Source organism: Gymnogyps californianus, chromosome 22 (assembly GCF_018139145.2).
Source record: "Gymnogyps californianus isolate 813 chromosome 22, ASM1813914v2, whole genome shotgun sequence".
Taxonomy (NCBI): Eukaryota; Metazoa; Chordata; class Aves; order Accipitriformes; family Cathartidae; genus Gymnogyps; species Gymnogyps californianus.
This window is the reverse complement of record NC_059492.1, coordinates 863,972-888,711: the sequence shown is the minus strand read 5'-3', so window position 1 is coordinate 888,711 and position 24,740 is coordinate 863,972. Positions and strand designations below refer to the sequence as shown.

Below are 24,740 nucleotides of genomic sequence, written 5' to 3'. Positions count from 1 at the left end.
CCCTGACCTCCCCTTGTGCGACGGCCGCACCTTATCCCCTGCTCCTGGGCCTCTCTTTCCCTTCCCTGTTTCGAGTAAGCCCCTGCCTCCTCCCACCACGCTGAGCCCTCTCCGCCTGCGTTTGAAGTGGTGGGACGCCCGTCCAGCTGCGTCTCCAGCAAGCCGGGGGGGTGGCTTGTGTTCGCTCTCTGCTACCTCCAGGCTGTTGGCCGTCAGAGAGCCTCCCTGGGCCACTTGCCAGAGGCTGCCTGCCCTCCCCGTGTCCCCTGCTGCCTGCAGCCCGCGGGGGAGGCCAGCAGCCAGCGAGCAGAGCCCTTAGGAAGCCGGGCTGGGCTGCACGCACGTCGTGGGGGGACGAGCAGCACTTCTCCGAGGCAAGAACCTGGGCTTGGCTCTGGCTCCCAGAGGGACGAAACGCCGTCCACACCGTGCTGCTTTACATCTCTGAAACCGGCCGGTCTGCAGAGGTGACTGCATTAGGGTGAGGTTGGCTCCCCAAGCTCGGGTTGCATGCGCTGGGTGGGCTCTGCAGCGTGTTCGGGCATCTCCTAGCAGGCGCTCCGCTCCCTGCTGTCGCTGCTGCAAAGAGGCTCTCGCCTCCCCGCTCCCCTCTTTCGCTGGAGCGTGGCCTTTCCTGCCCAAGTGGCACACGTAGGTAGGAGAAATTTCTGCTCTGCGCACACAGAGCGTTATTTAAGTGAAGGCACAGTGAGCAGGCAGAAGAGCTGATGAAGTCTGATGTGGACTGAGGAGGAAGTTGCACCAATTCCACTTTCTAAAAATAAGCCGAGCGAATGTTCCCGCAGCCCGGAGGCTGCCACTCTCTATACGCTGAGTTTGTTTGCTTTTTTTTTTTCCGTCTTGTTCTGGCAAATATAAAAAAAAAAAGATACTACAGTCTATCCAAATACTGCAGTGGTTGTGTGATCAGATATATGCTTATGAAGAAAGTCTTGGTTGTTTCAGTGTTTCTAGAAGTGACCTTGAAGGATTACCTACATGTAGTGTTTCCTAGAGGTTTGTCTAAGCTGTTCTTAAAGATTTCCAATGTGGTGATTCAGACTTTCCTCGGCAATCTACTCCAGTGCCTGACTATTCGGATGATTAAGGAGCTTTGCTTGATTTCAGGCCGGTATTGCTGTACTTTAACCCTGTCGTTTTGACATTTCACCTTCTCTCTGGCAGGCTACCAAAGAGAAGAAAAATTCTGTAAATGTAAAAGCCATCATTTGTGTAGAGTTTGGTCTTCCTTTCTACTTTTCCCTTGTGTGTTCAGAGAGCGTCTGCTGGCTCTCGTGCACTGCTGTATATTTAATTACACGTGTGTGGCAGCCGGGAAGCCCTAGTCCTGACTCCTTGTGTTGTATTGGCCATAACTAACAGTCCTTGATCTGTGCTGATGTCAGTGAAAATGTGGTGCTTGAGGTGACATGTGTTTTATTAAAATTGTATATCATGAATTCCCCAGTTGTCTCATACTTCTATAGCAAAATGCACGTCTCGAACATCTTACAGAGTTTTTGGTTAGTAATACATTTTATAAAAATCAACAAGATGACATTAAAAGTTACATTACTTCAAAACACCATATAGAGACGCTGCTGATAAAACTTGCTGAGTAGGAAGGAGCAGAATATTGTTCTCTGTCACGGAGTGGGGTTTTGTCTCCTTTGCCTGTGGTTGAACATTTTATGAAATGTGCATTTGCTGTGGAACGTCACGATCTGCAGCTAATTTCCCATCCCTTTCCATGCTACAATGAGTCTTCCTAATAACTTCAAGGCGTTATCATAACATTTCTTCATTTCAATCATTGATAAAATTGTTACGATGCATTTCAGGGAGAGATCTACAGTTGAAATAGGCTGTGATTTTTTTTTTCAGAAAAGGGGAAAAAAGGGATGAGGCACTCTGAAATTCTTTCCTGGGATGAGAGTTACTGCCTCGCAAAGCCCAGATGGGCTGGGGTGGACTCCTAGCCATAAAGCAGTAACGATATTGAAGCTCTCTGTGTTGCATGAAGATTTCTGTAACACAGTTATCCTGCTTCCTTACAGTATTTTCTAGCCACTAATATCTGCTAATTGTTATCTCTGGGGCTCATGTGTTTTCCTGGATTGTGTTTTTGTACTGGCAGCGTGTGACTGTTCCTGCAGCCCCGCAAGGAGAGACTGCAGCAGCAACAAATGTGTATGGTGCCTTTATGGTGCCCCTACCCTCCTATCTGCCTAGCTCCTGGAAGTCGTTGCCACTGTAGTTTTTAGTCTCATTATGTATTAAACCTCGTAATTTTATTTCCATTTTGCTTCTGCAGATGTCCTTGGTGAAACTTTTCACTATCGCGTGTACCTAGAGCATGTTCGTGTTGTTAGGCAGTTGTTTGAACGCTTCTGGTGGCTGGATGTCTCTACAGTCTGATAAGAAATGCCCTTCTGTGTGTGCGTATGCTAGCTCTCCAGACCTGCAAGACTGATGAAAGGTACCTGCCAGGTGGAAAGCGATGCTCCCTGCTTTTTGCTGATAGCAAGCCCAGTGCGAGGCAGCCCTGAACTGGGAGCCTTGTGGCTGCATGACGCTGTGTTTGGGCTAGGCAGCGGTGTTCCGACTGCAATTGCAGAGTTCCAGCTCAGAGTTTCTGGTGTCTGGCGAGCTTGCGCCTGCCTGCAAAAAGACCGTGGAGACATCCTTGTCATCAGCTGGCGTCCTGAGTTGTTAGTGAGACTCTTAAAGAAAATAACTCTTGAGGTAGTGCAGCATCATTAAAAAATGTTTTCAGGTGGGTTCTCCCCACTGATTTGAGTATCAGCTGCGGATGGAAGATTGAAAACTCTGCTAATGTAGTGATGTGCTATCAGCCACCAAATGTTAGGATTGTTGTTAATCTATATCTGTGTTAGTAGTTCTTACTAGTTCAGTCACAGTGTAATGCATGGTTCCCACGTTGTTCCCTAGGTGGTGGAATTTTACATCTTTCAGGTTTTGGTGCTATTAGTATTTCTGTCCTTGTGTGCAGATTACTCAGTAAAATGCTTTTTTTTTCTGTGGCAGAATATCTGCTGTGCCTCATGTTATGTACAGTTGACATGACATCATCCAGAAGATATTGGTGACTGATTGGCAACAGGTATCAGCTCTAACCAGTGAGGCCACCACCTCGCTGCTTGCCTGGAGCCCTTGACTCTTACCACAAGGGAAGTAAACCACGGCAGATGGCCGATCCTCCTGGCTTGTCACGTGTCTCCAGAGGTGAAGTCCATGTTGTCATTTCCGCAGTCCCAAAATGGAGGTTTTTGGGTGGCTCTACAATGCCACACGTCCCCCAGCATGGCAGGAGGTAGCGGCTCGCTTGACAGTGAATTGCCTGTGCCCCAGACAGGGCAGGAGGAGCTGATTCCACTTGGGCATTATCCAAGCCCCTGCACTGTAAATGTGGCACTCCTGCTGTTGTTCCAGCATTACAGTGAGGCTGAGGGATGGCTTTGTTATCTTGGCTCATTTTCCATCACCGTGAGCTTTGCTCTCGTCTTGTGCATTGCTGGCACAATTTCTAGTTGTGTATGTGGCAGTATATATTCAGCGTTATCCACTGTGCCTGACCAGAGGACTCAGTCTGTTCTGGGTCTGTTCAGTTATTTCATATTGTTGTCAGCTGGAAAATCTGTAAATGCCCTGTGATGTTTTATGGCTTTATAAGCTGTACAAAATGTCCAGCAGGTAGTTTAATGTCTAGCAGATACAGTCTGTAAGAGTGCATTTTTTTTCATTAGCTCTTTGGCAGACATTGAACATACTTTCATAGCTGCAGGATGGACTTTTGGTTGCTTGTGGTCATGGGTTTTTTCTTTTAATATCGGCATCTACCATATGTACATGTTGTTGCCAAAATAAGAGATTTCATAGTGTCTTGTACAGACAACAGTGGAGGGCCTCACAATATATTTTTTAGTTTTCCAAACTCTTGGCCCTTCAGGAATGTAAAGCACCCTAACAACTTTTTTTTTACATAATTAAAAGAAATTTGTTCTGGGTCTCTTGCAGGAACTGGCTAGTGATTTTTCCTCTCTGGGAGAAATTCTCTTGAGATAATATTTCTGTGTACTGCTAGATTGCTCTTTCTTTTCTTATTAAAATTTACAGAAGTTTTGATGGACACTTGTCAGAATTTCTTTGTATCCAGACTTTGCAGCCTGTAGAGGATATTTCACCTATTTCAGTAGATTTCCAGTTTTGACTCCTGGGATTTTAGCTCCTTAAGTTACAGATGAGACCAGAGTTACACACAGGATAAAAATAGAAAGCAGTAATTAATACCCATCCTCGGTGAGCCTGGCTCTTCTAGTCTCTATTGACATGTTGCACTGCTGCAATTTCCTTTCCTTTTCCTAAGAAATAGATGAATTAATATTTTTCTACATGGGCGAGAAAATAAAACAAAGATCCTTGCTTCTGCCCTGGCATGCCATTCCCCTTGGGGTACAGCGCGTTTCTGTGAGCTCTCTTCTCCCGTGCAGCCCTGTTGCCTTGGCAGGCTGCTGCTGGGCTGCAGGAGGCCAGGCAGCAGAAGTAATGTCACAGCCTCTCCCTTCACCATCCTGGACATCACTCTTTCCCTCAATGAGGGACTGGATTATCTCTGTTTCCATGCCCCAAGCAGCAGGGGTAAATCCAGGTTTGCGTGGCTCTGCTCCATACTGTGAGGGCTCAGATATGTTTTTTCATTTCTTTTGCAGATAGGGCAGATCAGTAGGAACTTTTTCTCATCTGTCCTCCGTTTGCACAAGAAGAATCAGCTGCTGGGAGTGTTGGAGGGAAAAGCTTGACTCTGAATCTGGCTGTACTGCTTGGAAGGGGAGACCCTGAGTTTTGTCGTTCTAAGGATATATATACTAAAGGGATCATCTGACCTTGTCTTCTCTGAGAAAACAGGTTCAGGAGGGCAGAGGGAGTTGTATTTGGCAGGTCTGGGAAGGCTGGCTGTATGGATGTTGAGTCAGGGACAGGGTTTTGTATACGAATCTATGAAGAATTCACCCTTGAGTGTGACTTGAGTTGCGGGGCCCCCCCAGTGCTGCTTGCCAGTAAGGACATGACTGTGTTGGTGCTGGACCCCAGAAAGTTAAGAAATACTTAACTCCAGAGAAGGTCATTACTTTGTGCTGGATGAGGGAAGAGAGCACCTTACGTGCTCTAAGTAACATGCTTAGCGATTCCTTTGATGCCATGTGAGGCTTAAGGATGAAAGTTTTCATCCTGTGTATTTTCCCAAGAGTTATTGTAAGCATTCAATTTAATTGTTAGGATCAGTTATAGAAGGAAAGCGGAAGACAGGAAAATGCAATTCTAGGTGTATGTAACCATCATCATCCCCCACGTCTCTAGTATTGTAGCTCATTAGAGTGGTGATTTTGTCCCTTACCTTTTCTTCAGGGCTGGTTTGCTCTTATCTGCTCCCTGAGCGCTCATCTCCCTTTCTGCTGTTTCAGTGGAAACACTTTGCCCTGTGTGTCTGCCCCTGGGGACCATCCTCCTCCCTTGTGCTGGAGTGCTTGCAAGATACAGGGTAACGTAAGGGATCCGGTTGTCTCCTTCCCCTCTCTTTCCAAGGCTTTCCTCATTTACATTTCTGTTGTGTCCCCTAATTACCATCCCTTTGGTTTTTTTATTCCCCCTCAAGCTGCCTTTCCTGCTTATGGTCTCCTGAGGATGTTACGCTGAAACTTTATCAAACTTACATTACTAGAAATAGTTAATGCAAAATCTTCTTTCAGGAATTCTCACATCCAGCTTGCAGCATCTTTGCACAGTCTGTTGTGACATTTCCAATAGAGACACAACTGGAAGTCAGACCTTTCTTTCTGGATTACCTCCTGTTTCCCCTTGCTAGGGACGTGGGTATATATTGTCTTCCTGGAATTAAGGTACTTTCATTTCATCAATTAGTATTACAAATCATGTATATATTTATCCACCTGATACTTCCTTCCCTTATCTCCCACCTCATAAAGAGCTTAGTTTTTAATAAGATACATTCCAGCAGAGAATAAGTATAAGGTTGATTAAACAGGTTTTTTGTAGAATATATATACTGGGTGTTGAACAGAGACCTATGAAGAGTTTACACGTTGGGGCACATTTCTGGGGCCACATACATCATGTGTGTAACTGCTGTCTGGAAAAGCAGTCAAGATTTACTGTGGGAGGGGTGCTGTATTAGCCTGTCACGTAGCTGGGAGAGAAGGCTGTGCCTCTGTTACAGCCTGGTGATGATATGGAAACCATGGACTGTTTTTTTTATGTACTCCTGTTTAAATTCTTATTTAAAGACTTTGAAGCATCCTATTGTGTGCTTTTGTATGGGGTGACTTTGTAACCGTCATGGACAGAATCCCATTTCAAGGTCTTCTGTAAGCCATCTGCTTTCATTAATAGCTTTTGGATTTGGCATGTGGCTCAGTGCAGATTAAAATAGCCACATTGCTGCAAAACTTTCTTTACTGCTTGCATCAGTTTGGCCTTCCTGTTGAGCCTCCGCAGGCTGGGTGCACCCTCATGGGAGAGGGTGCTCTGCGTTGCACCCTGCTCTCAATGTGTGCCCTGCAGCTTCTCGCCGGGTGATGGGGGATGCATGACCCAGCGCAGAGGCATGTTGGGATGCATCATATCTCTGCACCTTTCCGTGCTCCTGGGATTGTTTTGAAAGGAGACCCAGGTATGTGCAAAACTGGCACGTGGCCTGGCTCCCAGCCATCAGGGTGTCGGGGTATGGTCACAATATGCTGGGGTCAGGAGTACAGAGTGCCACATATGTGATAAATTTTCTCCTCTACTTCAAGGTGACCTCTGTGGGTTGGGTGTTGGTTACGCTGGCATGCCACTCTAGATAGCTTCCACTGCTGTAGCCCAAGCCATTCCTCTTCTAAAGGCAGAAAACTGTAACTTTTGACTGTGTGAGTCCTACTGACACCGAATAGTTATAACGCAGATGGTTCAGTGGCAGAAACATCAGCCCAAGGCACACAGATTCAATTCCTTGCTTTGGCATCTTCTTCGTATACAGCACTTGGTAAGTGCATCAGTCCCTTGGTTTTCGACGTGTAAAAGGTGCCTCATCTGCCTAGAAAGTCAGTCCTCTGTGTTGGTTTCTGTTACAGTGCCTTTGGGAGAGCTCCACTGGAGGTACAGTGATGGTACGGGTCAGAAATGTCTCTGCTTAACACCCAGAAACAGAGACCTGCTGCTTTTCCCAGCACTCCTTGAGAACATTTATGGTGAGCCATGATGGCCTCATTCACGTTGGGATGTGATACACAGGCATTGCTCACCCAAGGGGAAACAACAGCGACGCAAAGCCTGAAAGTCAGTTCAGCAGCAGGACCAGTGATGAAGGGATCTGCTGAAATAATTTTGGAGCATAATGAAGCTTCCTTAACCCCAACTGTAATGACAGGGGATTGGTTTTGTATGATTAGCTTAAGTCTACACCACATCAGCCAGTCTTCATGGTGGGCCATTCCCTGTCCCCCTGGCAATGAGAGGCAGCCCAGGTCTTTGCTCCAAGCCTTGAATGCGGTATTGCCTCGGGGAGGAGCAACACAGGATCCTCTGCTTGATGTTTATCCCTGCCCATGGCAGGAGGTTTGGAACTAGATGATCTTTAAGGTCCCTTCCAACCCAAACCATTCTATGATTCTATGTTGCCCTGCATGGGGAGGCTTTAGGTTTTGCACTGTTTTCTTTCTATTTGTGTGGGGGTTTTTTAAGAAGCAAAGCAACACTGGTCTTAAAACAAATGTAGTTCTGATTTTTCAACAATGTGTGAATTTCTTACAGCCGTCAACCCCTGTCTTTCTAAAGAGGATTTGAAGGGCCAGAGTACTCGCTCCCATCGCTACAGAAATGGCAGATGTGGAGCAGGCCGTCTTTAACTCCCAGCTCATCAGTAGAAAAGTCTGTGCTGAGAAGATTCAACATGTTAAAGAGCTTCCTCTTAGCAGACTCAAGCCAGACTATCTCACCTGGCTTTTTTTTTTTAAGCCCTTTCCTGTCTCCGTTTCTCTCGGCCTGGGTATCCTGTTCCTGGAGCGTGCCAAATGTAGTTTTTATTGCCACCTCTTGAATCTTCATGGAGAGCACGGTCTGCTCACAGTGATACACGGCAAGATGTTTCTATTTTGAGCCAAGGCCCATGCTGGGTTGTTTTTTTTTTTTCAGAGTGTAGGAAACCTTTATTGGAATCCTGCAAGGTTTTATTTCATTTCCTCTGCAGTCATGAGAGGTGGTAACTGCTGCAGCCTCCCTTGCAGTGGTGAGTGATTCCTTCCAGTGGTCCCTGGTTTTCAGCCTCATCCTGAGCTGTTGGCTTTCCCTTGAGCTCAACTCAGCAGTGTCTGATTATCCAGCTGTCATTTGCTAGGAGGTTGACCCATATCCTCTCCCCTCCAACCTGAAGGTGTTCAAAAGGAAGTCATAAAGTTGATATTTGCATTGTAGAGACATGGTCTATCCAAGTTTTGTACATGTTTTTGTCTCTCTTAAAATATGTTCTCCCCTGAGACTTGGTTCAGGGGCTAAGGAAGTGTGTTGCTTGTGATCACGTCTTCGAGACACCTCAGTGTCTTAACATCTTTCACAAGAATGTGTTTCTGAGGAGCCAGTCGTGAAGTCTGGAGTTTATCAGTCCACTTCTTACATGGGAGAAAGATAAAATTAGTTCCAGAGAGAGAGAGATGTTGGAAATAACACAAAATCCTTCTGGTAGAAAGACAAGTAATGGTTTGCAGCCATCAGATATTTCAACTCACACAAGGGGATCAGTACTCCAGATGGAAATACCAACATTCATTGTTACAGTGTTTCTTTGAAAAATTTCCTAGTACGAACGTAATGACCCTCGAGACCTAACGAGGGGAGATGCTTTCAGAGGTGCTGTAGCTTCATCAGCCGTTATTCGGAGCTGCCAAAACGTGGCTTTGCACAGACAAGGAGAAATAAAACTCCAGTCTTGTCGTGGAGAACGGTATCAGGGAGGTGGAAGGAAATAAACCTGTTGGTCAAGATAAATTCTGACTCACTTCTTCAAACTTTGCAGCTACTTGCTCTTGAGAGCTTCCTTCAGGTCCCATGTAAGCATTTGTTTGTCATTTTGTTTTAGTACTCCTTGTCAGTTGAGGGTGGTGTTCAGGGTGGTGCTGGTTCAGGGAGCTGTCTGCTGGTCATTGGCTTCTACCCAGAAGAGGTATCAGTCGGCTAGCTCACCAGAGCACGCTTTGAGGGGGAAAATCATGATTTTAGACCAGCAAAAGTTATGATGGCCACAGGTCAGGCAGAAATTTGAGGAGCTAAGTCCAGTGTGAAAACCAAAAGAGGTAAGAAGTGTTTCAAATCACATGCTGGCAGTCCTCTAATTTCTCAGGTAGGCTGAAAGTGCCTTTCTTTCTCCACCATAGAAATTAAAAATGGCAAAAAAAGATGTTAAATGAGCAGGCTGAGGTGGTTATATGCATCTGCTCATCATGTCTCTGTGCCTGGTTTTCTGATCGGGTCGGGATGCAACTGGACGCTCTCGTGTAACCCATGGTGCACGTATGGGCTTCCAGAATGGTGCTGAAACAGGACCCGGCACGGGAAGCTGGAATGGCAGCACCGCCGTCACCCTTGACGGGCAGGAACTTATCATGCTGCCCTCGCATTTCCCCGACGGAATTTGTAAGGGATAGCTCTTTATTACTGGAAACATTGATAGTGTTTGATGGAAAGATACCCGTGAAGAAAAACTCAGTTGAAGCAGAGGTTATGTGGAAGGGATTTTTACTAGCTGGACTGGTCGTGGTGCTCAAGACCCATGCTTTTGTGGGGAAAAAAATCAATGACTGCAGGCATTTTGGATTATGAGAAACCATCAGGATTCTCTTGTCGCTGTCCCATGGGATTTCCAAGAAGCGTCATTCTCACAGTCCTCTGGCAATTTGCAGAGTTTTCTGGTTTTTTTCATGATCCTAGTCTGTGGGGTATGTATCCGACCTAATAAAACCATTTTTCAGCTTCGCTGTTGGTAGTTTTCTTCCTCTTCTTTCTGAAAACATCTTGCCTGCTGGCAACTGCATTGTCCAAAGAGGTTTGAAGCTTGGCACGCTGCCAACAAAACTTCAGTTACCCTTTCAATCAAACATGGTAGCGCTGTGAACTGACTTGGCCTCCATCCCAAGGTTCACCATAATCTTCCTCATATAATAGGAAGTCCAAACAACCCCAGGAAATAATTCAGATGCGAGTGGTGCCTTTAGTGGAATAAAGAAGTGCCTAGAAGAGACATTAAGAACCTCAGCTTTAACTCTTTTCATAATTATGCACTCCGAAGGAGCGGAGGCTTTGTACATAAAGAGATTACATGCATCTTATGAGGTTTGTATAGATGTGACAGTATCTTCCACCCACATTTTCTCACTTTTTGTTTTACTGACATTGCAGTTGCAACATTTAGTGGAAGAATATTGCAGAGCAGGCTACCCTATAACCCTGAAGGTCTCTTCCAATCTGGCACAGGTAAATTGAATCATTCTGCCCTTAGGGATGATAAGGATGAGCTTTTGGAAGAGCCTGTTGGTAAGAGCAGTGGGGGGGGAGAACTTAATTAGATTAAGATGCATTTCGGCGATGTTTGTGCTGAGGATTGTGCGGTGTGGCTGCTGGAGAGAGTGGCAGTCTGAGCTGGGGATACCCTGGGATGCTGTTCTCAGCCCTGGCTGCCTCTGTGCTGCCTTTATTTTTTGAACAAGAAAAAGGAAAATACATCTGAGGTGTAAATCTCGGTGTAAACCAATCCAGGGGCTCACTGGGGTGCTAACAAAACCACCTCTCAAGCTGGTGTCCTGCCTCTGGCCGTGACCCGGTGCCAGCAGCCTGGCAGGAAGGCAAGTGCTCAGCTTTTCCTTGCCAAAATGCAGCAGCTAACGCAGTAATGTGGTGGGTAGGATTTGGCTGGTCACCCCACCTTTCAGTCAGCTTTTGCTTGAGGTGTGAGTACCAACGGCCTGTGCGTTTCATACTTTGATACAGTTGTAAATGCTGTTTTGGTTTTGAATGTCTTTGTCCTTTTTTAGTGTTACTTGTTTACTTGTCTTGATAACATCCTCCATGAGGAAGTTGCATGTCTGTTAGTTTCCAATAAACAAAATTTCCTTCTCCCTGGTATATACTTGAGGTTTTTTAGTATTATAGGTTTGCCCTGCTGCACTGTGGAAGGGATAATTTGGAGTACCCAATTCACTCCCTTCATGTTATTCATTATTTTATATGCCTCTCCTGTGGTCTCTCTCCTTTTTATTACTAATCAGGTCTAGTCTTTTAAATCCTTCTTTGTGTGATGGTTTCATTTTACAAAAGCTGAACTAGTTTATATCAACTCAGTTGATGTGATCTTACTCATATCAAAGGTGTTTAACAGCTGCAGTCCCGTGTACTCATTGCAAGCTGAACTTAAATTGTGTCAAGTTCTGCGCTGCTTTGCTATGGCAAGTGGGAATGTTTGTTGCAGCTGTCTTTAAATTTAAATTTGGATGTTTTAAATGAATTAAATATGAACATGAATAATGCAACTGGTAACCTAGCCTTTCTGCAATTAAATGCAAACTTTTTCATTTTGTCTGTATGCTTTCAGGTTTTGATATGCCGCAGTATTTGTACTGACTTTGCTGTCTTGTAGGAATGATGGGGAACTAGAGCCCATGACAGTTCAGTGGAGCCGTTGGCACTTTTGATATCTCGGTGAGTGAAAGTTGTTTGAAACTGTGGGAAAGGCACTTTATCTGCTACAAAAAGCATCAAGCCAGTTGGCCTTTTTAGATTTTAAGGTACCATCCTGCTGAAATGAATTTGCACATTGTTCTGTCCTTTCAGGGTCTAAATTCTGGAAACCAACACCATGTAAAACTGTGGTCCGTGCTTGCAAGATTATCTTGATATCCACAAGCATGAGAAATACAGCTTTTGAAAAAGAGGGGAGTTTTAACTCTGGTATGCAGCTTTGTACAAGTGTCAGGTTCTGGAGATGGAGTATTGCAGCCATGCGCTGGGCTATGTAAATCTCGAATATTTATTTGATGCAGAAGTAAGATTGTCTCCTTCATGTCATTGACCCAGCTGACAAGTTCTTATCAGGGGCATGTTTGTGTCTAAGGTCATTCAGGAACATCTATCTGTGTGGGTAGCCCATTTTTCCCCCTTGGATACCAAACTGTAGCTTCTGCTATTTATTACTTAAAGATATTTTTTAGCCTTCAGTCGCTGAACAGTGTAAAGACCACATACATCTGTACTGCCTTTCTCCCTGTCCTGCAGTGCCTGTTAGCTTGCCTGTTCTGCTGTTCACTTTCTTCTGTCTAGACTGAAGTCTGTCTTCTTCACTGAGGTGTTGCAGGCTTGCTGAAGCCTATAGGGCGATTCCACTTGCCTTCCAATCAGTTGTCAGTAAAATAAAATCATGGGCATTTCAGGTTGGAAGGAGCTTTTGGAGGTTGTCTGGTCCAGCCCTGCATGCAGAGCTGGGCTGGCTTTGAAGTCAGACTCAACTTCAAGGTTAAGATCAGGCTGCTCAGGGTGATAGCTGGTGATGCTTGGAGTATCTCTAAGGATGGAGATTTTACAGCTTCTCTGGGCAACTATAGAATGAAATTACAGCCAGTGGGAATTACCAGTTCCCAAGCCCTATGTTAGTAAAGCCCACCTTATACCAGTTTCAGGAGGCTGGGGTACACGGGCTGTGTCTCCGTGGCTAAAGAAGAGCAGGCAGGGACCGGTCCCTGTCCCTGGGGTGTAGTGAGGCTGGTGGCTCTGGTGGCTCGCATCTGCTCTGTGCAGGGCTAGCTGCTGCCAGGGCAGGCAGGCTGAAGCTGTGCATCGTGGAGTTTGGCTCTGGCTCTTCTCTGGGTGTTACATGGCCCTGAAGCACAGTAATGATTTTGCATATTTTTTTTTCATTTTTGAGTTATGATTTTGCAGGATGAAACCACATGTAGCTGTCCTGTGGTGTGAGAATGTACCGGGGAGCTGGATGGTGCAGAGCTGTGGTGGAGGACCATGAAGGGTGGCAGGAGTCAGGCTGGGGTTATCTCATTTGGATAGTTTCTTGGAAGCATATTTTGGAGCGCACTTGTCCCCAGACTGGTTCCCATGTGGCTCTCAGCAGAGTGGGAGTCCCCATGCAGTCCCCTAAGTCTTCTCCTTTGGGGAAAAGTCGCCTTTTTTCTTTTTTTGGTTTTTTTTTTTTTATTATTATTTTAATAGGAGCAACATTTACAATGTCTCATTCTCTTCCACTACATGAGATCTTGCTGGGAGCCCACTACAGTGTTGCCTGAGGGACACCAGCGGTCATCTGTGTACTTTACAAGTGGTTAGGGTTACTCCCATTGCTATCTGCGTGAGGACGGAGGGTGCAGTAGTTTCACCTCTCCTCCCGAGCTGCAGCCTTCCACAAATCGTATCTGAGCATCTCGTACATGGTCACGAATTTTTCCTCCAAATACTTCTGCAGAGAAGGGTTACACATCCCTGCTGGGTAGGGCTCTGAAGTGCTCAGGCTGAAGCAGCTTTTCAAAAGCTGTCTGAGTGGCATAGGAGCACCCGTCCTGTGCCAAACGTGTGAGATTTATGATTAGTGTTCAGGTACTTCAGAAAGTCCCACGTCCAGGAGAGCCGAGCAGACAGCAGAGGTGCAGAGCCAGAGATGGTGAATGCTTGTCTGGTGCCTTTATATAACACCTTTCACCCTGGGTTTTATGGCTGGGGGACTTTTCCTACCATGACTGCTAGCTTTTAATAAAAATGACTGAAGAAAATTATGAAAGAAGCATTAAAAGTTGTAAATAAGCTTTCACATGTAGATTACCTTCTGCTATTGAAAGGAAAAGAAACTTTACTCCTTTCACAAGTATGCACAAACAAACACGCTATTTATGAGAGGCAATAAGAGACTACTGTGTACCTTTTGATTTGGATTAAAAAACAACTAGGTTTTTTTTTTCCTTTCGTATTTAATATTCCTTTAGTATTTTCCTTCTCAGAGTATTGCTCAATGTTGCAAGCACTGCACGTAAAGACTGTAGTTTGTAGCGCTTTTATAGAAAATTAAACTCTTTATTTCTCTTAAGTTTGGAAAAAGGCTCCTTTTCAAAATCAAAACTTCTCGCCAAGTTGGATCTGTAAATAACCCTTTAAGCAGAAACTCAGCGTTGCGTCCTGAGACAGCTTCCTCTTACGTCCTCCAGCCTGACTGCCCCACTGTGAACAAAATGGAGTTATATTGACACAATTAATCTTTCATTAGTTAGTGTAGTGTCAAAACATGCTTTTACTAGCTTTCCTAAGGGCTTGTTTGTGGTTCAGCCATTCATTTAGATATTTTCTGTCAGGGCTTGGCAAGGCTCGGTGCATAGAGTAGGCACTGCCCTGCGAGACCAGCTGTGCAGGAGCTCTGGTCTCTGTGTATGTGTCCAGCACGCATCTCCCAAGAGCTCTGATTTTCACTAATGTTTGCTTATAACAAGAATGCAAATGCTTTTTCTTGTCGGGGACAGTCCAGCCAGTTTTCCTCCAACCAGGAAAAAAAAGAATGCAGTGCAACTTGGACACTCGTTGCAGTACTAATAGCAAAAATATTTCCTGGGTCATTGTCCAATTTCTCATCCTTATTACCCAGAACTGCTGTGAGCAATTTGAATTGCAAGTGGTGAGCTGGGGATTGCCGTGCTGCTTTGCTAGAGTTAATGTTATGTTTCCATGTGTTTTCTTTCATAAATTTCAGCTCTGCCTCCCTTTGTTAGTGAGCAAGAGCAGGCCCCCCTTCCACGCACACACTTGGGACCCGCTGTAGAGTTAGCACGGAGACTGGCATATGCTCCTCTCGCTTATTTATGCCACTCCCGCTGCCATAAATTAGAAGTTGTCCACATATTGGAGAAAGACTTGTAGTTTCAGGGGGGTTGAAATGAATTGTCTATGTTCAGTAGGAGATGTTCTGTGCAACCCAGGGTGAAAGAGCATCTATTTTCTCCCCACTGTGTGATTAGTTAATGTTGCAGATAACCGGGTGCTCCAGAATGGGGAATTTTCTCATATTTATTTCTTTTGTCCTAGGCATCTTCGGTTATCTAAAAGCAAGCCAGTCCCAGGATAAGGACAGCAGCAAGTGATATAATGCGGAAACCAGGCCCTCAAAAAGGTGAGCAGCGATGCTTGGCACAGCCGAAGGCCCGGTAGTAAGCTGATGCAGACCCAAGGACGGAGTGCATCAGGAGGCTGGCGATGGGGTGGGAGTGTGGGGGACGTGTGCTTGCAAGCTCGAAACGGAGCCGCTTTTTTCTGTGGCAGCGTGCAGAGAACGCTTCATCAATCCGCCCCCGAGACAGGAGGAGGAAGAGTCCCTTGCCGGGTGCACCCCTGCAGCTTGTGGGGCACAGTGTCAGGCGGCGAGGGTGCTCTGCGGCGCCCACGGCACGCACCATCTGCTAGTGCTCCCAGTGTGAGGCAAACTGCTTCTCCTCTGGCACAAGCCTCCCCCTTCTAATGAGGCATGAAACCAAAGACCAGCCTACCTTGTGGAGATGAAATCTGTTACGGACGCTTACCTCTCGCCACCTGAGTCTCTCGTCCCATTACACGCAGTGGCAGCCGCAGCGCTCAGGGCGGCCGCACACATGCTACCTGTGTCCTGCTTGCCCCAACAGAAAGGTGAAGTCAAGCAGGCTGCCTGCAGCTGTGCTGCTTGGACTTCGTGTGCTTAATAAAATTATTGATTTCCTTTAGTGTTGTGCCATGCATGTGCGTTCGACTGGAGTGATCTCATCATATGCACTTCAGAGGATGGGGGAAGGGAGAAGCGTAGAGGATGGAGCATCCTCCGCAGTTCTTTGTTCACATCTGCTACACGCTCGCAAGGTTTATTGCAGGAGATTTCTATGCTCGATTTCTCTCCTCCCTTTATTTTTTTTTAAACGTCTCCTTTGCTTCTCTGGTGGTTCATCTTACAGAAGCATTATCCTCTTCCTAACACTGCTTGTCCTTTAATGAAGTGAAAATAAATGAAGGAAAGCAGGGAGTGGGGAGAGCCTGCTGCGAGGCAGCTGGAGGGCTTGGTAATAAAAGAGGCAGGTTGATTAGTCAGCAGTGTGGCTGTGGACAGGGCTGGCTGAATTTAGCCTCGCACACAGCTTGTCCTCTCTGCCTCGTGGAGCAGGGCGCCTGCAGCCAGCGTGGCTGTGTGACCTGTGCTGTGAATGCCATGCCATAGGTTGCAGAAGCGACACCTGCATCGTGCACATATGGGTTTCTGTCCTACTTACCTGCTTTTTTAATAATGCATTGAACTTTTCCTTTTTCTTTATTTGCCTGCAGAAATTCTTGTGTTTCTTTCCCTCTCTGCTGCTTTTGCAGCCTGCTTAATGAGGATTTTTGCATGTTAAAGGTTAAGAATAAAATGTAACTTCACCTGCAGAGTATGGCGAGAGGCTACTTTGAGTGCACGGATGCTATTAGAGAGCTATCCTGCAACACTGAGAGGAGCGTTACCCATCCTGGGGGGCTTTTTTGCTTCTGACTTAAATACTTTGTGTCCTTTATTCTTGCTTTCTTAAGGAGATGGCAGAATACTGTCCTTCATGGGAATACATTTATAGGAAGGTTGTCCTTCCATCCTTTTCATTCATGTCCCTCCAAGGAGGCTCTTTGTCTGGTCCACATCTAGTGATGCTGTGGCCACACTCCGTATGTCCCTCGTGTTCATTTAAGGGATAAAACCTACATGCCATCCTCCTGTCCATTGTATTGAAAAGAACACGTCAAGAAAAGATTGCAAAAATAATGGTCCAAAAGCTGTCCATTTCAGACATCTTGAGACCCACCAGGCCACTCTAGCAGCAGCTCATGGCCTGCCTCTTTCAGCTACTTGTCAGGAGATTTCAAAACTTTTCCTGTTTTCTTCTTTGACAAGGAACTGCTTTTTGTAGGGGCAAGGTGCGTTTCATAGAGCACTACCAAAATGTTGTTTATAATAGCCCTAAAAATACTTTGTAAAATAAATGAGCTGGACTGCAGCAGCACTCCCAGGGTGCGTCGGTCAGGCAGCAGCAGGTGGAGGAGCTCGCTCAGGGTGAGCTCTGCCGTGGCACACTGATCTGGCATCCCTTCGTTGGGCTGGAGGCTGCTAGGAGCAGGGATGGGCATCCCCCACTTCTTGCTCTGTCACTTTCCAGAGCTCTCTTGGGAACTTTATTTTTTTGCAACTCTGAGGCCCGAAGTTGTCATGACCAAAGACAACTCGGATGAGATGCTCTTCAGAGCTGGTGCTACTTTGCTGTGCTCTGCTACGAGCTGCTCAGGACACATGGTGGTAACCCAGTGTTGTGCGTGGAAAGAGCAGTTGTGTGACTTTTGGAGAAGTCTTCTCCCCATCACCAGAGAGGTTCGACGCTGTTTGTGTGAGTAAGGCTAGCTGCAGTAACCTGGAGTTGATAAACAAGGAGCGATTCAGGCTCCACTTCTCGGCGTACAAGATCCACGTGAGCCGTTTGTTAGTGGCTTTCACGTTTGTTCCTCTCGAGCCTTGCCACCTCTTCACATAGTTAAAATGATGAAGCTGTAGCAGTTTTCTGCTTTTTACGTTATTGCTTGCCATTGTGGGAGAACACTAGTTGGTGAGGACTAGGCAGAGACTAAGATGCAAATGCAGATACCTCGTGTTAGGTCTTCTCTTGAGCTGTGTGGAGGAAGGGAGCACACCCCATAGATTCAGACAAATCATCCATGTTACCTGGGGTCATGACAGGGAGGACAGGGAGGTCACTCCTCTCCTCTGAAGTGCCTGTAAAGCAGGTGACATGAGCAGATAATGTTGAAGAGTGCATTAGCTGGCTTCTTTCACTGATACAAATGCTTTATTTCTTGTCTCAGCCATAGACTGGAAAGATGGTAAAAAGCACAAGTACGGCCGCCCATCAGAGTCTCCCTCCCAGTACCAAGGTAAGAGAGGTCCCTTCTCCCTTCTCCCTTTGTTTTGTTTTTTTTTTTCCCTAAAAGCTTTTTGAGTTGCTTGGATGTGGGAAACTGCAGCATGCCAAATCAGTTTACAGATAAAAACTGCTTTTGGACAGCCCTCGTGTGTTTAATTCTGACCACAGTCAAAAATAGCTGAGAAGACACCAGGGTAAGCACACAGAAGACACCGGGGTAAGCACACAGCTGAGCCGGCTCATTTTTAAATCAGACAGGATCGAGCAGATCTGTTTCTTACTGCCCAGCCATGAGTGCCGAGTGACTCTGCCCACATTTTCACATGCGACCTGGGCATAAGGAGCCTCTTACTCCTCCACAAGCTCCTCTTCCACGTCCACAGCAGTGGGTAGCCCGCTCCTCATTGCTGTAGGAGAGACATGGTGTGACCTGCGCTCCCTTATCCCCAGCGGCAGGAATTTGGCCCTTACCCCAGCAGAGGCGATGCCGGCTGGCTCGGCAGAGCACAAGGGCGAGGGCTGGCGGTAGCGGCACAGGAGTTGGTTGTGTCTTGCTCCTTTTGGAGATGAGGTGTCCCGTGCACGGGCAGGGCGGGCTGTGGTCCTGTGCGCAGCGCCTGCAGGTTGAGTTCATAAAACTGGCAGCTCCTGCTATCTCTCAGGGAGGATATGCAGGCTACTTCCAACTTTAGGAAGTTTATGTAAGGCTTGTATAATTTAGCGAAAGATTTTAGGGCCTGTATTTTACTTACAGAGTGTAAGAAGGTGATGTCCTTATGTCCTTATATTCTCCATGTCCTTATATTAAGAAAGTGGGGTCCATACTTCCCACCAGATACAGAGTGACAAGAAACTAAACAATTGCCTGAGTTAAGCCATTTCTAACAGGAAACACGTGTTTGCCTTCGTGAAAGGCTCTCCTGTGTTTCTGAGAGCCCCTAGGAGAGCTGAAGTGTCTGCTGTGCCTCGGGGGCTCAGTTAGCCTGGGCCCTGAGGTGAGACTCAGGGTGGTGGTTCTCAGACACATTGGACTGTGGGCCACCATCAGCCCTCGCCGTTCTCTCTTGGGGCATCTCATCTGTCCTTGTCTACCCCTATACTGAAATACTGTGCATCACAATTTGGGAAGGATCTTCTCCAAGGGGAGGAAGTTTATTAGCACCTCCAGTAAAGTCCTGGGTCCTCTGTCACCCCGTGCTGAGCTGCACGTGACATTATGGGACACCGTCACAGCTCACATGGCCTGTGTATAGTCAGCCTTCGGGGTGTTGGGGGCTCCATTGCAGTTTTGCCTCTGCTCCACGCGCTGCACCGTTTGCAGATGTCAGAGGACTGGCTGTTGTTCAGTGGCAACGCCGACCTGAGACGGAGCTTTCTGTGAAATTCATCGGCGTGCTTTCCCATCAGCGCTTAGTGGTAACCCAGCACACCAACCTCCGCACCTCACTGCATCCCAGGGCTTGCTGGTCTAGGGAGGAAACACTGCAGATAGGCTGATGTGCGTGTGTCTGCTCAACAAGCACATGGTGTAGCAGCAAGGAACAGGGATCATCTCCCTGCAAGAAACTCTGAGCAGCTCATCACTACCCGAAGCTTGGGTACACAGTGAGGGAGGTGAAACTGCAGCAGCTTTCTGGCACAGAGCACCCTGTAATCCAAGCTGAAAGGATTTCTGCTCAAAGCTAATACTGAATTGGGACACCTCTGAGAAGTAGCAAAGCAGACAGCGTCCTGGTGTTTGAAACCTATTAGTTTTGGCTCACACATTCTCGCATTTCTTCTGAACAAGACAGTGAGTAAGTGGGATCATGTTATTGGTTGTAGCTGTTACCAGTGGAGAATGTGCAGCCGGATTGATGGCTGAGCAAAGTGCCTGGAAATTACAACGGGTAGGACATGCAGGAGCTCTGCCATTGTGGTGGGAGAGCTGACCCCCTGGGAGGCTGCGCCCAGACATCGGGGAAGGCCACTGTCGCCTTTGGATATGCGAAGAGAGATGATACTCTGCTAATTTTCATACCGAGTTGGCTCAAACTGTGCTGCTTTCATGTGCTGCCTTGATGCTCGTTAGCAGACACACATATGGGCTGCAGACTTTAATGGGATGCCTTGATCCGGGTAGGGCACGTTCTCCTTCACAGATGTGACCTGAAACGCACATGTATCGTTTCAGTTGGATTGATGACCCCTCGGGAGCTGAAATGCTAATGGAGCTCAAACCAGACTTCAGTTAAAGATATAAACAGAAACTCCATCTTCATTTAAATTCTGGGTAAAAGATCAACATTAAATGCAACACGATGAGAATCCGAACACAAGGGCACAGAGTTGCATTGTTCACAACTACTGTAGTTTGACCCCTTGGGTGTGTGGAGTGTTTTGTTTGTAGTAAATGTTTTTGAAGGTTAAGACATCAGAGCCCAAATCTGACACTCTGCCTGCAAGTGGTATCTCCGTTTGGCACAAGCACACGGTAAGGAGCTTTCCAAAGGCAAGCAAAAGTGATAGACAGTCACCCTTAGTAGGCATTTTCACAGCCGAGTTACAGGGAGTCATACAGGTTTACAATCCTTGGCTTTTGTTTAGCTCACAGATGTAATTACAAAAATGGGGTGTTTCTCATTAAGTGTCCTCCTCTCGCTTCTTCCTGTAAAGAAGATCTGATGTATATTATACGGAGAAACACAGTCCATTCAAATGATGATCCTTCCAGTCTGTGGCAGTATGGTGTGCTCTGCAAGGCGGGGGAGGGAACATGAAAGAGAAGGCAGAGACCAGGCAAAATAGAGCATGATTTTAGGGCTGATACGACATTTTGCGTATTGTACTGGAAGCCAGCAGCAGCAGCAGCGGAGCAAGCGTTCCCCTTTGCTTTTCAGGGCGAGAGAGGATTTCAGTCCCTACAGTCAGCTCTGTCCGTGGACACTCCTGTTCCATCACCAGTAAAAGGGACACTTTAGGACTGGCTGAAGTGCTGTTTTTTCATGAGGCAAAGTGATTCACTGGCAATTGGAGAAAAGCCACCAGGGTTTTTTGACCAACACTCAGAAAACATTCTCCAGTGTTACCTGCCCAGGCCAGATAAGAAACAAGCATCTTGCAGACTAAAACATCCTGTCCCTCTACAGTAAGGCATCCAATTTATTAATATGAATAAGAATATTGAGAGAATATAAAATACAAGATAGTCGGTCTGTGCTAACGAGAAAGCCAAGCAAGATAATCTCAATGTTTCCCTCTGGCCTTATAAGCTCCATACACAGTGAGCCTGTAAAATGGCATCAGCCAGCACCCGGCAGCTTTGGCGTCCTGGCCGACAGCACGCCTGGCGTGGAGGCTCCGGGGTAGATCCATTTGGAGCTGAGTGTTGGAAGTGAGTGGGGATCGGTATGGTGAGCAGGGTTTGGGTACAGTCCAGAGGAGCTAAGGTTGAGAGGGCCAAGTGTGATGTATCCATCTTCAACCATATGCGCTCTTTCTCAAGTACAGAGCTCAGGGCTTGTTCTCTGCTCCTCGGTTAAGAAAGCCTTGAGTGCCTCCTGCTTTTTTCTATTTTATTGGCAGCTCTCCCTTTGTTGTAGGAAAAAACCCTACTTTTGTGTTATGCCATTTTCTTCTGATTCTTCCTGCAGTTTTTAGGTTGAAGCTGATCATCTTTAGTTGTGTACTTTGAAATTCCTGCTTGAAAAACATTGTATCGTGAGCTAAATACTATTACTGAATTCATTTAAAACCACTCCCTACATTCTGTGCAGGGCTTCCTCTTGTAGTAAGGCAATGGTGGCAGCCTCCAATTTCAGCATGCAGTTTCTGTCCTGGTTTGAGAGTAATCCTGAAAAAGAATTGCAGTCTTTAATTGTGCTTGTCATGCCATCTTTATGTAAAGAAATGGCCAATAACGAACAGAGATGGAAGGAAGGCTTAACTCTGCTGTATCGACTCTGTCTTTTCTTAGAGTTTAGAGGAGTCTTTCTGCTGCTCCTGCTTTTCTTTGCAAAATAAGTCACTGGAACCGTGAGTCGTAAGTAGCTGCAGTTCTAGTGTTGTTTGTGTCTTCGTATAGTGGTGGGGTCCCAACAGGCTCTAGAATTAATCTCAAATAAGTTCCATGTCCAAACACTATTTTCAGAGGCACACAGCTGTCTCAGAAATTTACTGTTCCTGCTGGGATTGTGCAGCGTCGATCTCGACTGCAGCGTGAGCTGCTGCAGGGAGCAGAAGGGCCTCGCTTGATGCAGAGTGAGTGAAAAGTGGAAGGCTTAAAACCATGACTACTTTTAATAGCAAGGGATTGAAACCAGCTGAGGGAGGGTAGGTTTCTTTTTTAAAACAAAATTGTCAAGCGCAGCTGATCCCTTTCAAGATGCTTGCTCAGGCCCTGGGGCTGAGGCTTGCACTCCTTGCCCCGGTGCTGTCACCATGGGAGTCCTCTGTGCTCCGTGGACAAGAGCCTCTGAAGGACCACCCCAGTCTGAGATGAGCCCAGATCAGCAACCAGAGTTAAGAGGTGGGATGCATAAAGCATTTCCCTGCCAGGAGTGCCTGGGTTTGCTTTGCCTGGGTATTTATTACGCATTATTCATACAAAGAGTTTCATTGACGTAACCAAGTGTAAAATCGTATCTTCAATTAAAGCAAAAGACTTTTGTTTTTCTAAGAGCATCATTGCAGTAAATCACTGAATTTCATCATTCACCCTGGTGTGAGACCTTTGGCTGAAAAGAAAATACACGCCAACGGATGGAAACGTGTACTCTGAGGAATGGGGAGCTGCTGTCAGAGTCTGTAAACAGAAATATATTCAGCCAGTGTGGCAATGAAACTGTATTTTTTTCTGTTCATTTCCACTGTATTTAACAGTGTGCTAGTCATCTGCATGGGAGGTGGCAAGAAAGCAGCGTTTCTTTTATTTATTTGAAGCTAGTAGATTATCGAGCCCTTAAGCCCCTTCTCTGTGCACATGAGACAGCACTAAAGTAATGTACGCTGACCTTAATGCCTGACTTTTTAGAGGTGTGGTGTGCACTGCAGTAGCTAAAATGGCTCTTAATGTAGCTTTTGTTTTGAAAATAGACTGATTAAAAACTTGACGTGAATAGGGGAAGCGGTAGCTGACTCTTTAATTGTGCTGCCACCAATGCTCTTGAAATGACTTGAAAACAGTGGTCTCCTGGGAGCCATTCAGATGAATACAAGCTAATGTCATGCTGGAAGGATCCTTTCCCAGCTGCTCAGTTTAAATGGCAAAAGTCATGATTTGCTCGGGTCACAGGAGCTTTTAATTCCTCATTTAATAACAGGTTTCCCTGGATGGCATATTGCTTTTACCCTTCCTGCTGTACATGGGAAAGGTGCAGGCAAGGATAAAATGCACTTCCCCCAGCAGCAGCACTTATGGGAAGGGCCTTTGGTGTTGGATGTGTTCAGTAAATCCCCATTTGGAGGATCCCTGCTTCCATCCTGCCCAAGCTATGGACTCCGTGTCTGCTTCAGGAAATTAATTGCTGACCTGTCCACTAATTGCTGGGGACGGGCTGGTACCTGCTCTGAGCTGCTGGCTCGTGGGGCAGGCTGTGTGCATGCAGGACCAGAGGAACCGTAAAGTCATCACAGTGCAGTTTGCTGTTGATTTGGGCTGCTTTTAGCCCGTGGTGACTGTTCTTAATCCCCTCACTAAGCAATGTGTTTAACGATGATTTTTAAGGGGCAGTTGTCTGGAAGACTCCACGGATTCCCATCTGTGCTGGGTATTTTATATTAAGTTGCAGGTTGTTATCCTCACTTTTTGCAGACCCTTCTCAGCAGCACAGAAGCAGTAAGATGCCGTAGGCAGCACCATGCTTTGTTCTGCCTGTCAGCTGCAGTTGTAAATCTTCTGTGGTCACAAACATCAGAGGATCTTGATGAAAACATGTTGCCTGTGAGCACCTCCCCTGTGAGAAGTGGAGAACTGCCAGCGTTAGGAGTCCAGCCATCTCTTTTTCTGAGAGTTTTGCTCATCAGTTTCGATGGAATCCTTTTGTTTTCTCAGGTCACTTCACCTGGGAGAAATACCTGAAAGAGACCTGTGCCATCCCAGCTCCTGCCCATTGCTTCAAGCAGGTAAGAGGGTGAAAACAAGAAAGGTCAAGGGCGACGCTCCATTGATGACCCAGGAGTTTTGTGCCTGGGGTAGGCCCCTTTTTTGGCAAGGAAGATGTTTAAGGATATCGGAGACTTAATAGAAATCCAAGTGCACTGAAGCAAATATAAAAAAGATACGTTTAGGCGCTGCAAATGTTAGAGTAGCACAGAATATTTTACTCTCAGATGTGCATGGATGGGAACACGAGAATGTTTTTATTCTGCCAAGCACAGGCCCTTGGAGAAAATGTTCTGAGTAGGCTGTGATCCAGCTTTCAGTGGATCCTGCCCAGCAAGGAGATCTTCTGCAGAATTCACCCTATCTTTGTGAATGGAATAGCAGCCCCCTGGGCATCAGGTACTTGAGCACAGAGGTGGTCGAGTTGAGTACAGGGGATAAAGGAATGAATCGGCATGGTACACCTGGGTCCGGATGGAGGGGCAGCGCACAGAGGAGTATCTGTTTGGGTCTTGAGTTGGCTGGGTGATTCTCCTGAGAAGAGGGCTAAAAGAAAAGGGTAGGTCTAGTTGTCTAGATAATGCAGTACTGAAAGACAGTGGTCTGGGTTACAGATCTGCCAGGCTTGCTGAACTTTCTTTGCTGCTCTGTGGTGT

General features: G+C 46.4%; 1 protein-coding gene across 1 annotated transcript in view; it reads left to right on the top strand.

Annotated features, from left to right (window-relative positions):
* The window catches only part of SCMH1 (Scm polycomb group protein homolog 1), a 74,026-nt gene that overhangs the window by 5,288 nt on the left and 43,998 nt on the right, over positions 1-24,740 (top strand). Inside the window, exons 2-5 of the mRNA XM_050909945.1 lie at positions 11,702-11,763; positions 15,133-15,217; positions 17,944-18,012; positions 24,034-24,104. Of these exons, the coding sequence (XP_050765902.1) occupies positions 15,193-15,217; positions 17,944-18,012; positions 24,034-24,104 (165 nt within the window). The 5' untranslated portion in view covers positions 11,702-11,763; positions 15,133-15,192. The remainder of the gene's footprint in view (positions 1-11,701; positions 11,764-15,132; positions 15,218-17,943; positions 18,013-24,033; positions 24,105-24,740) is intronic.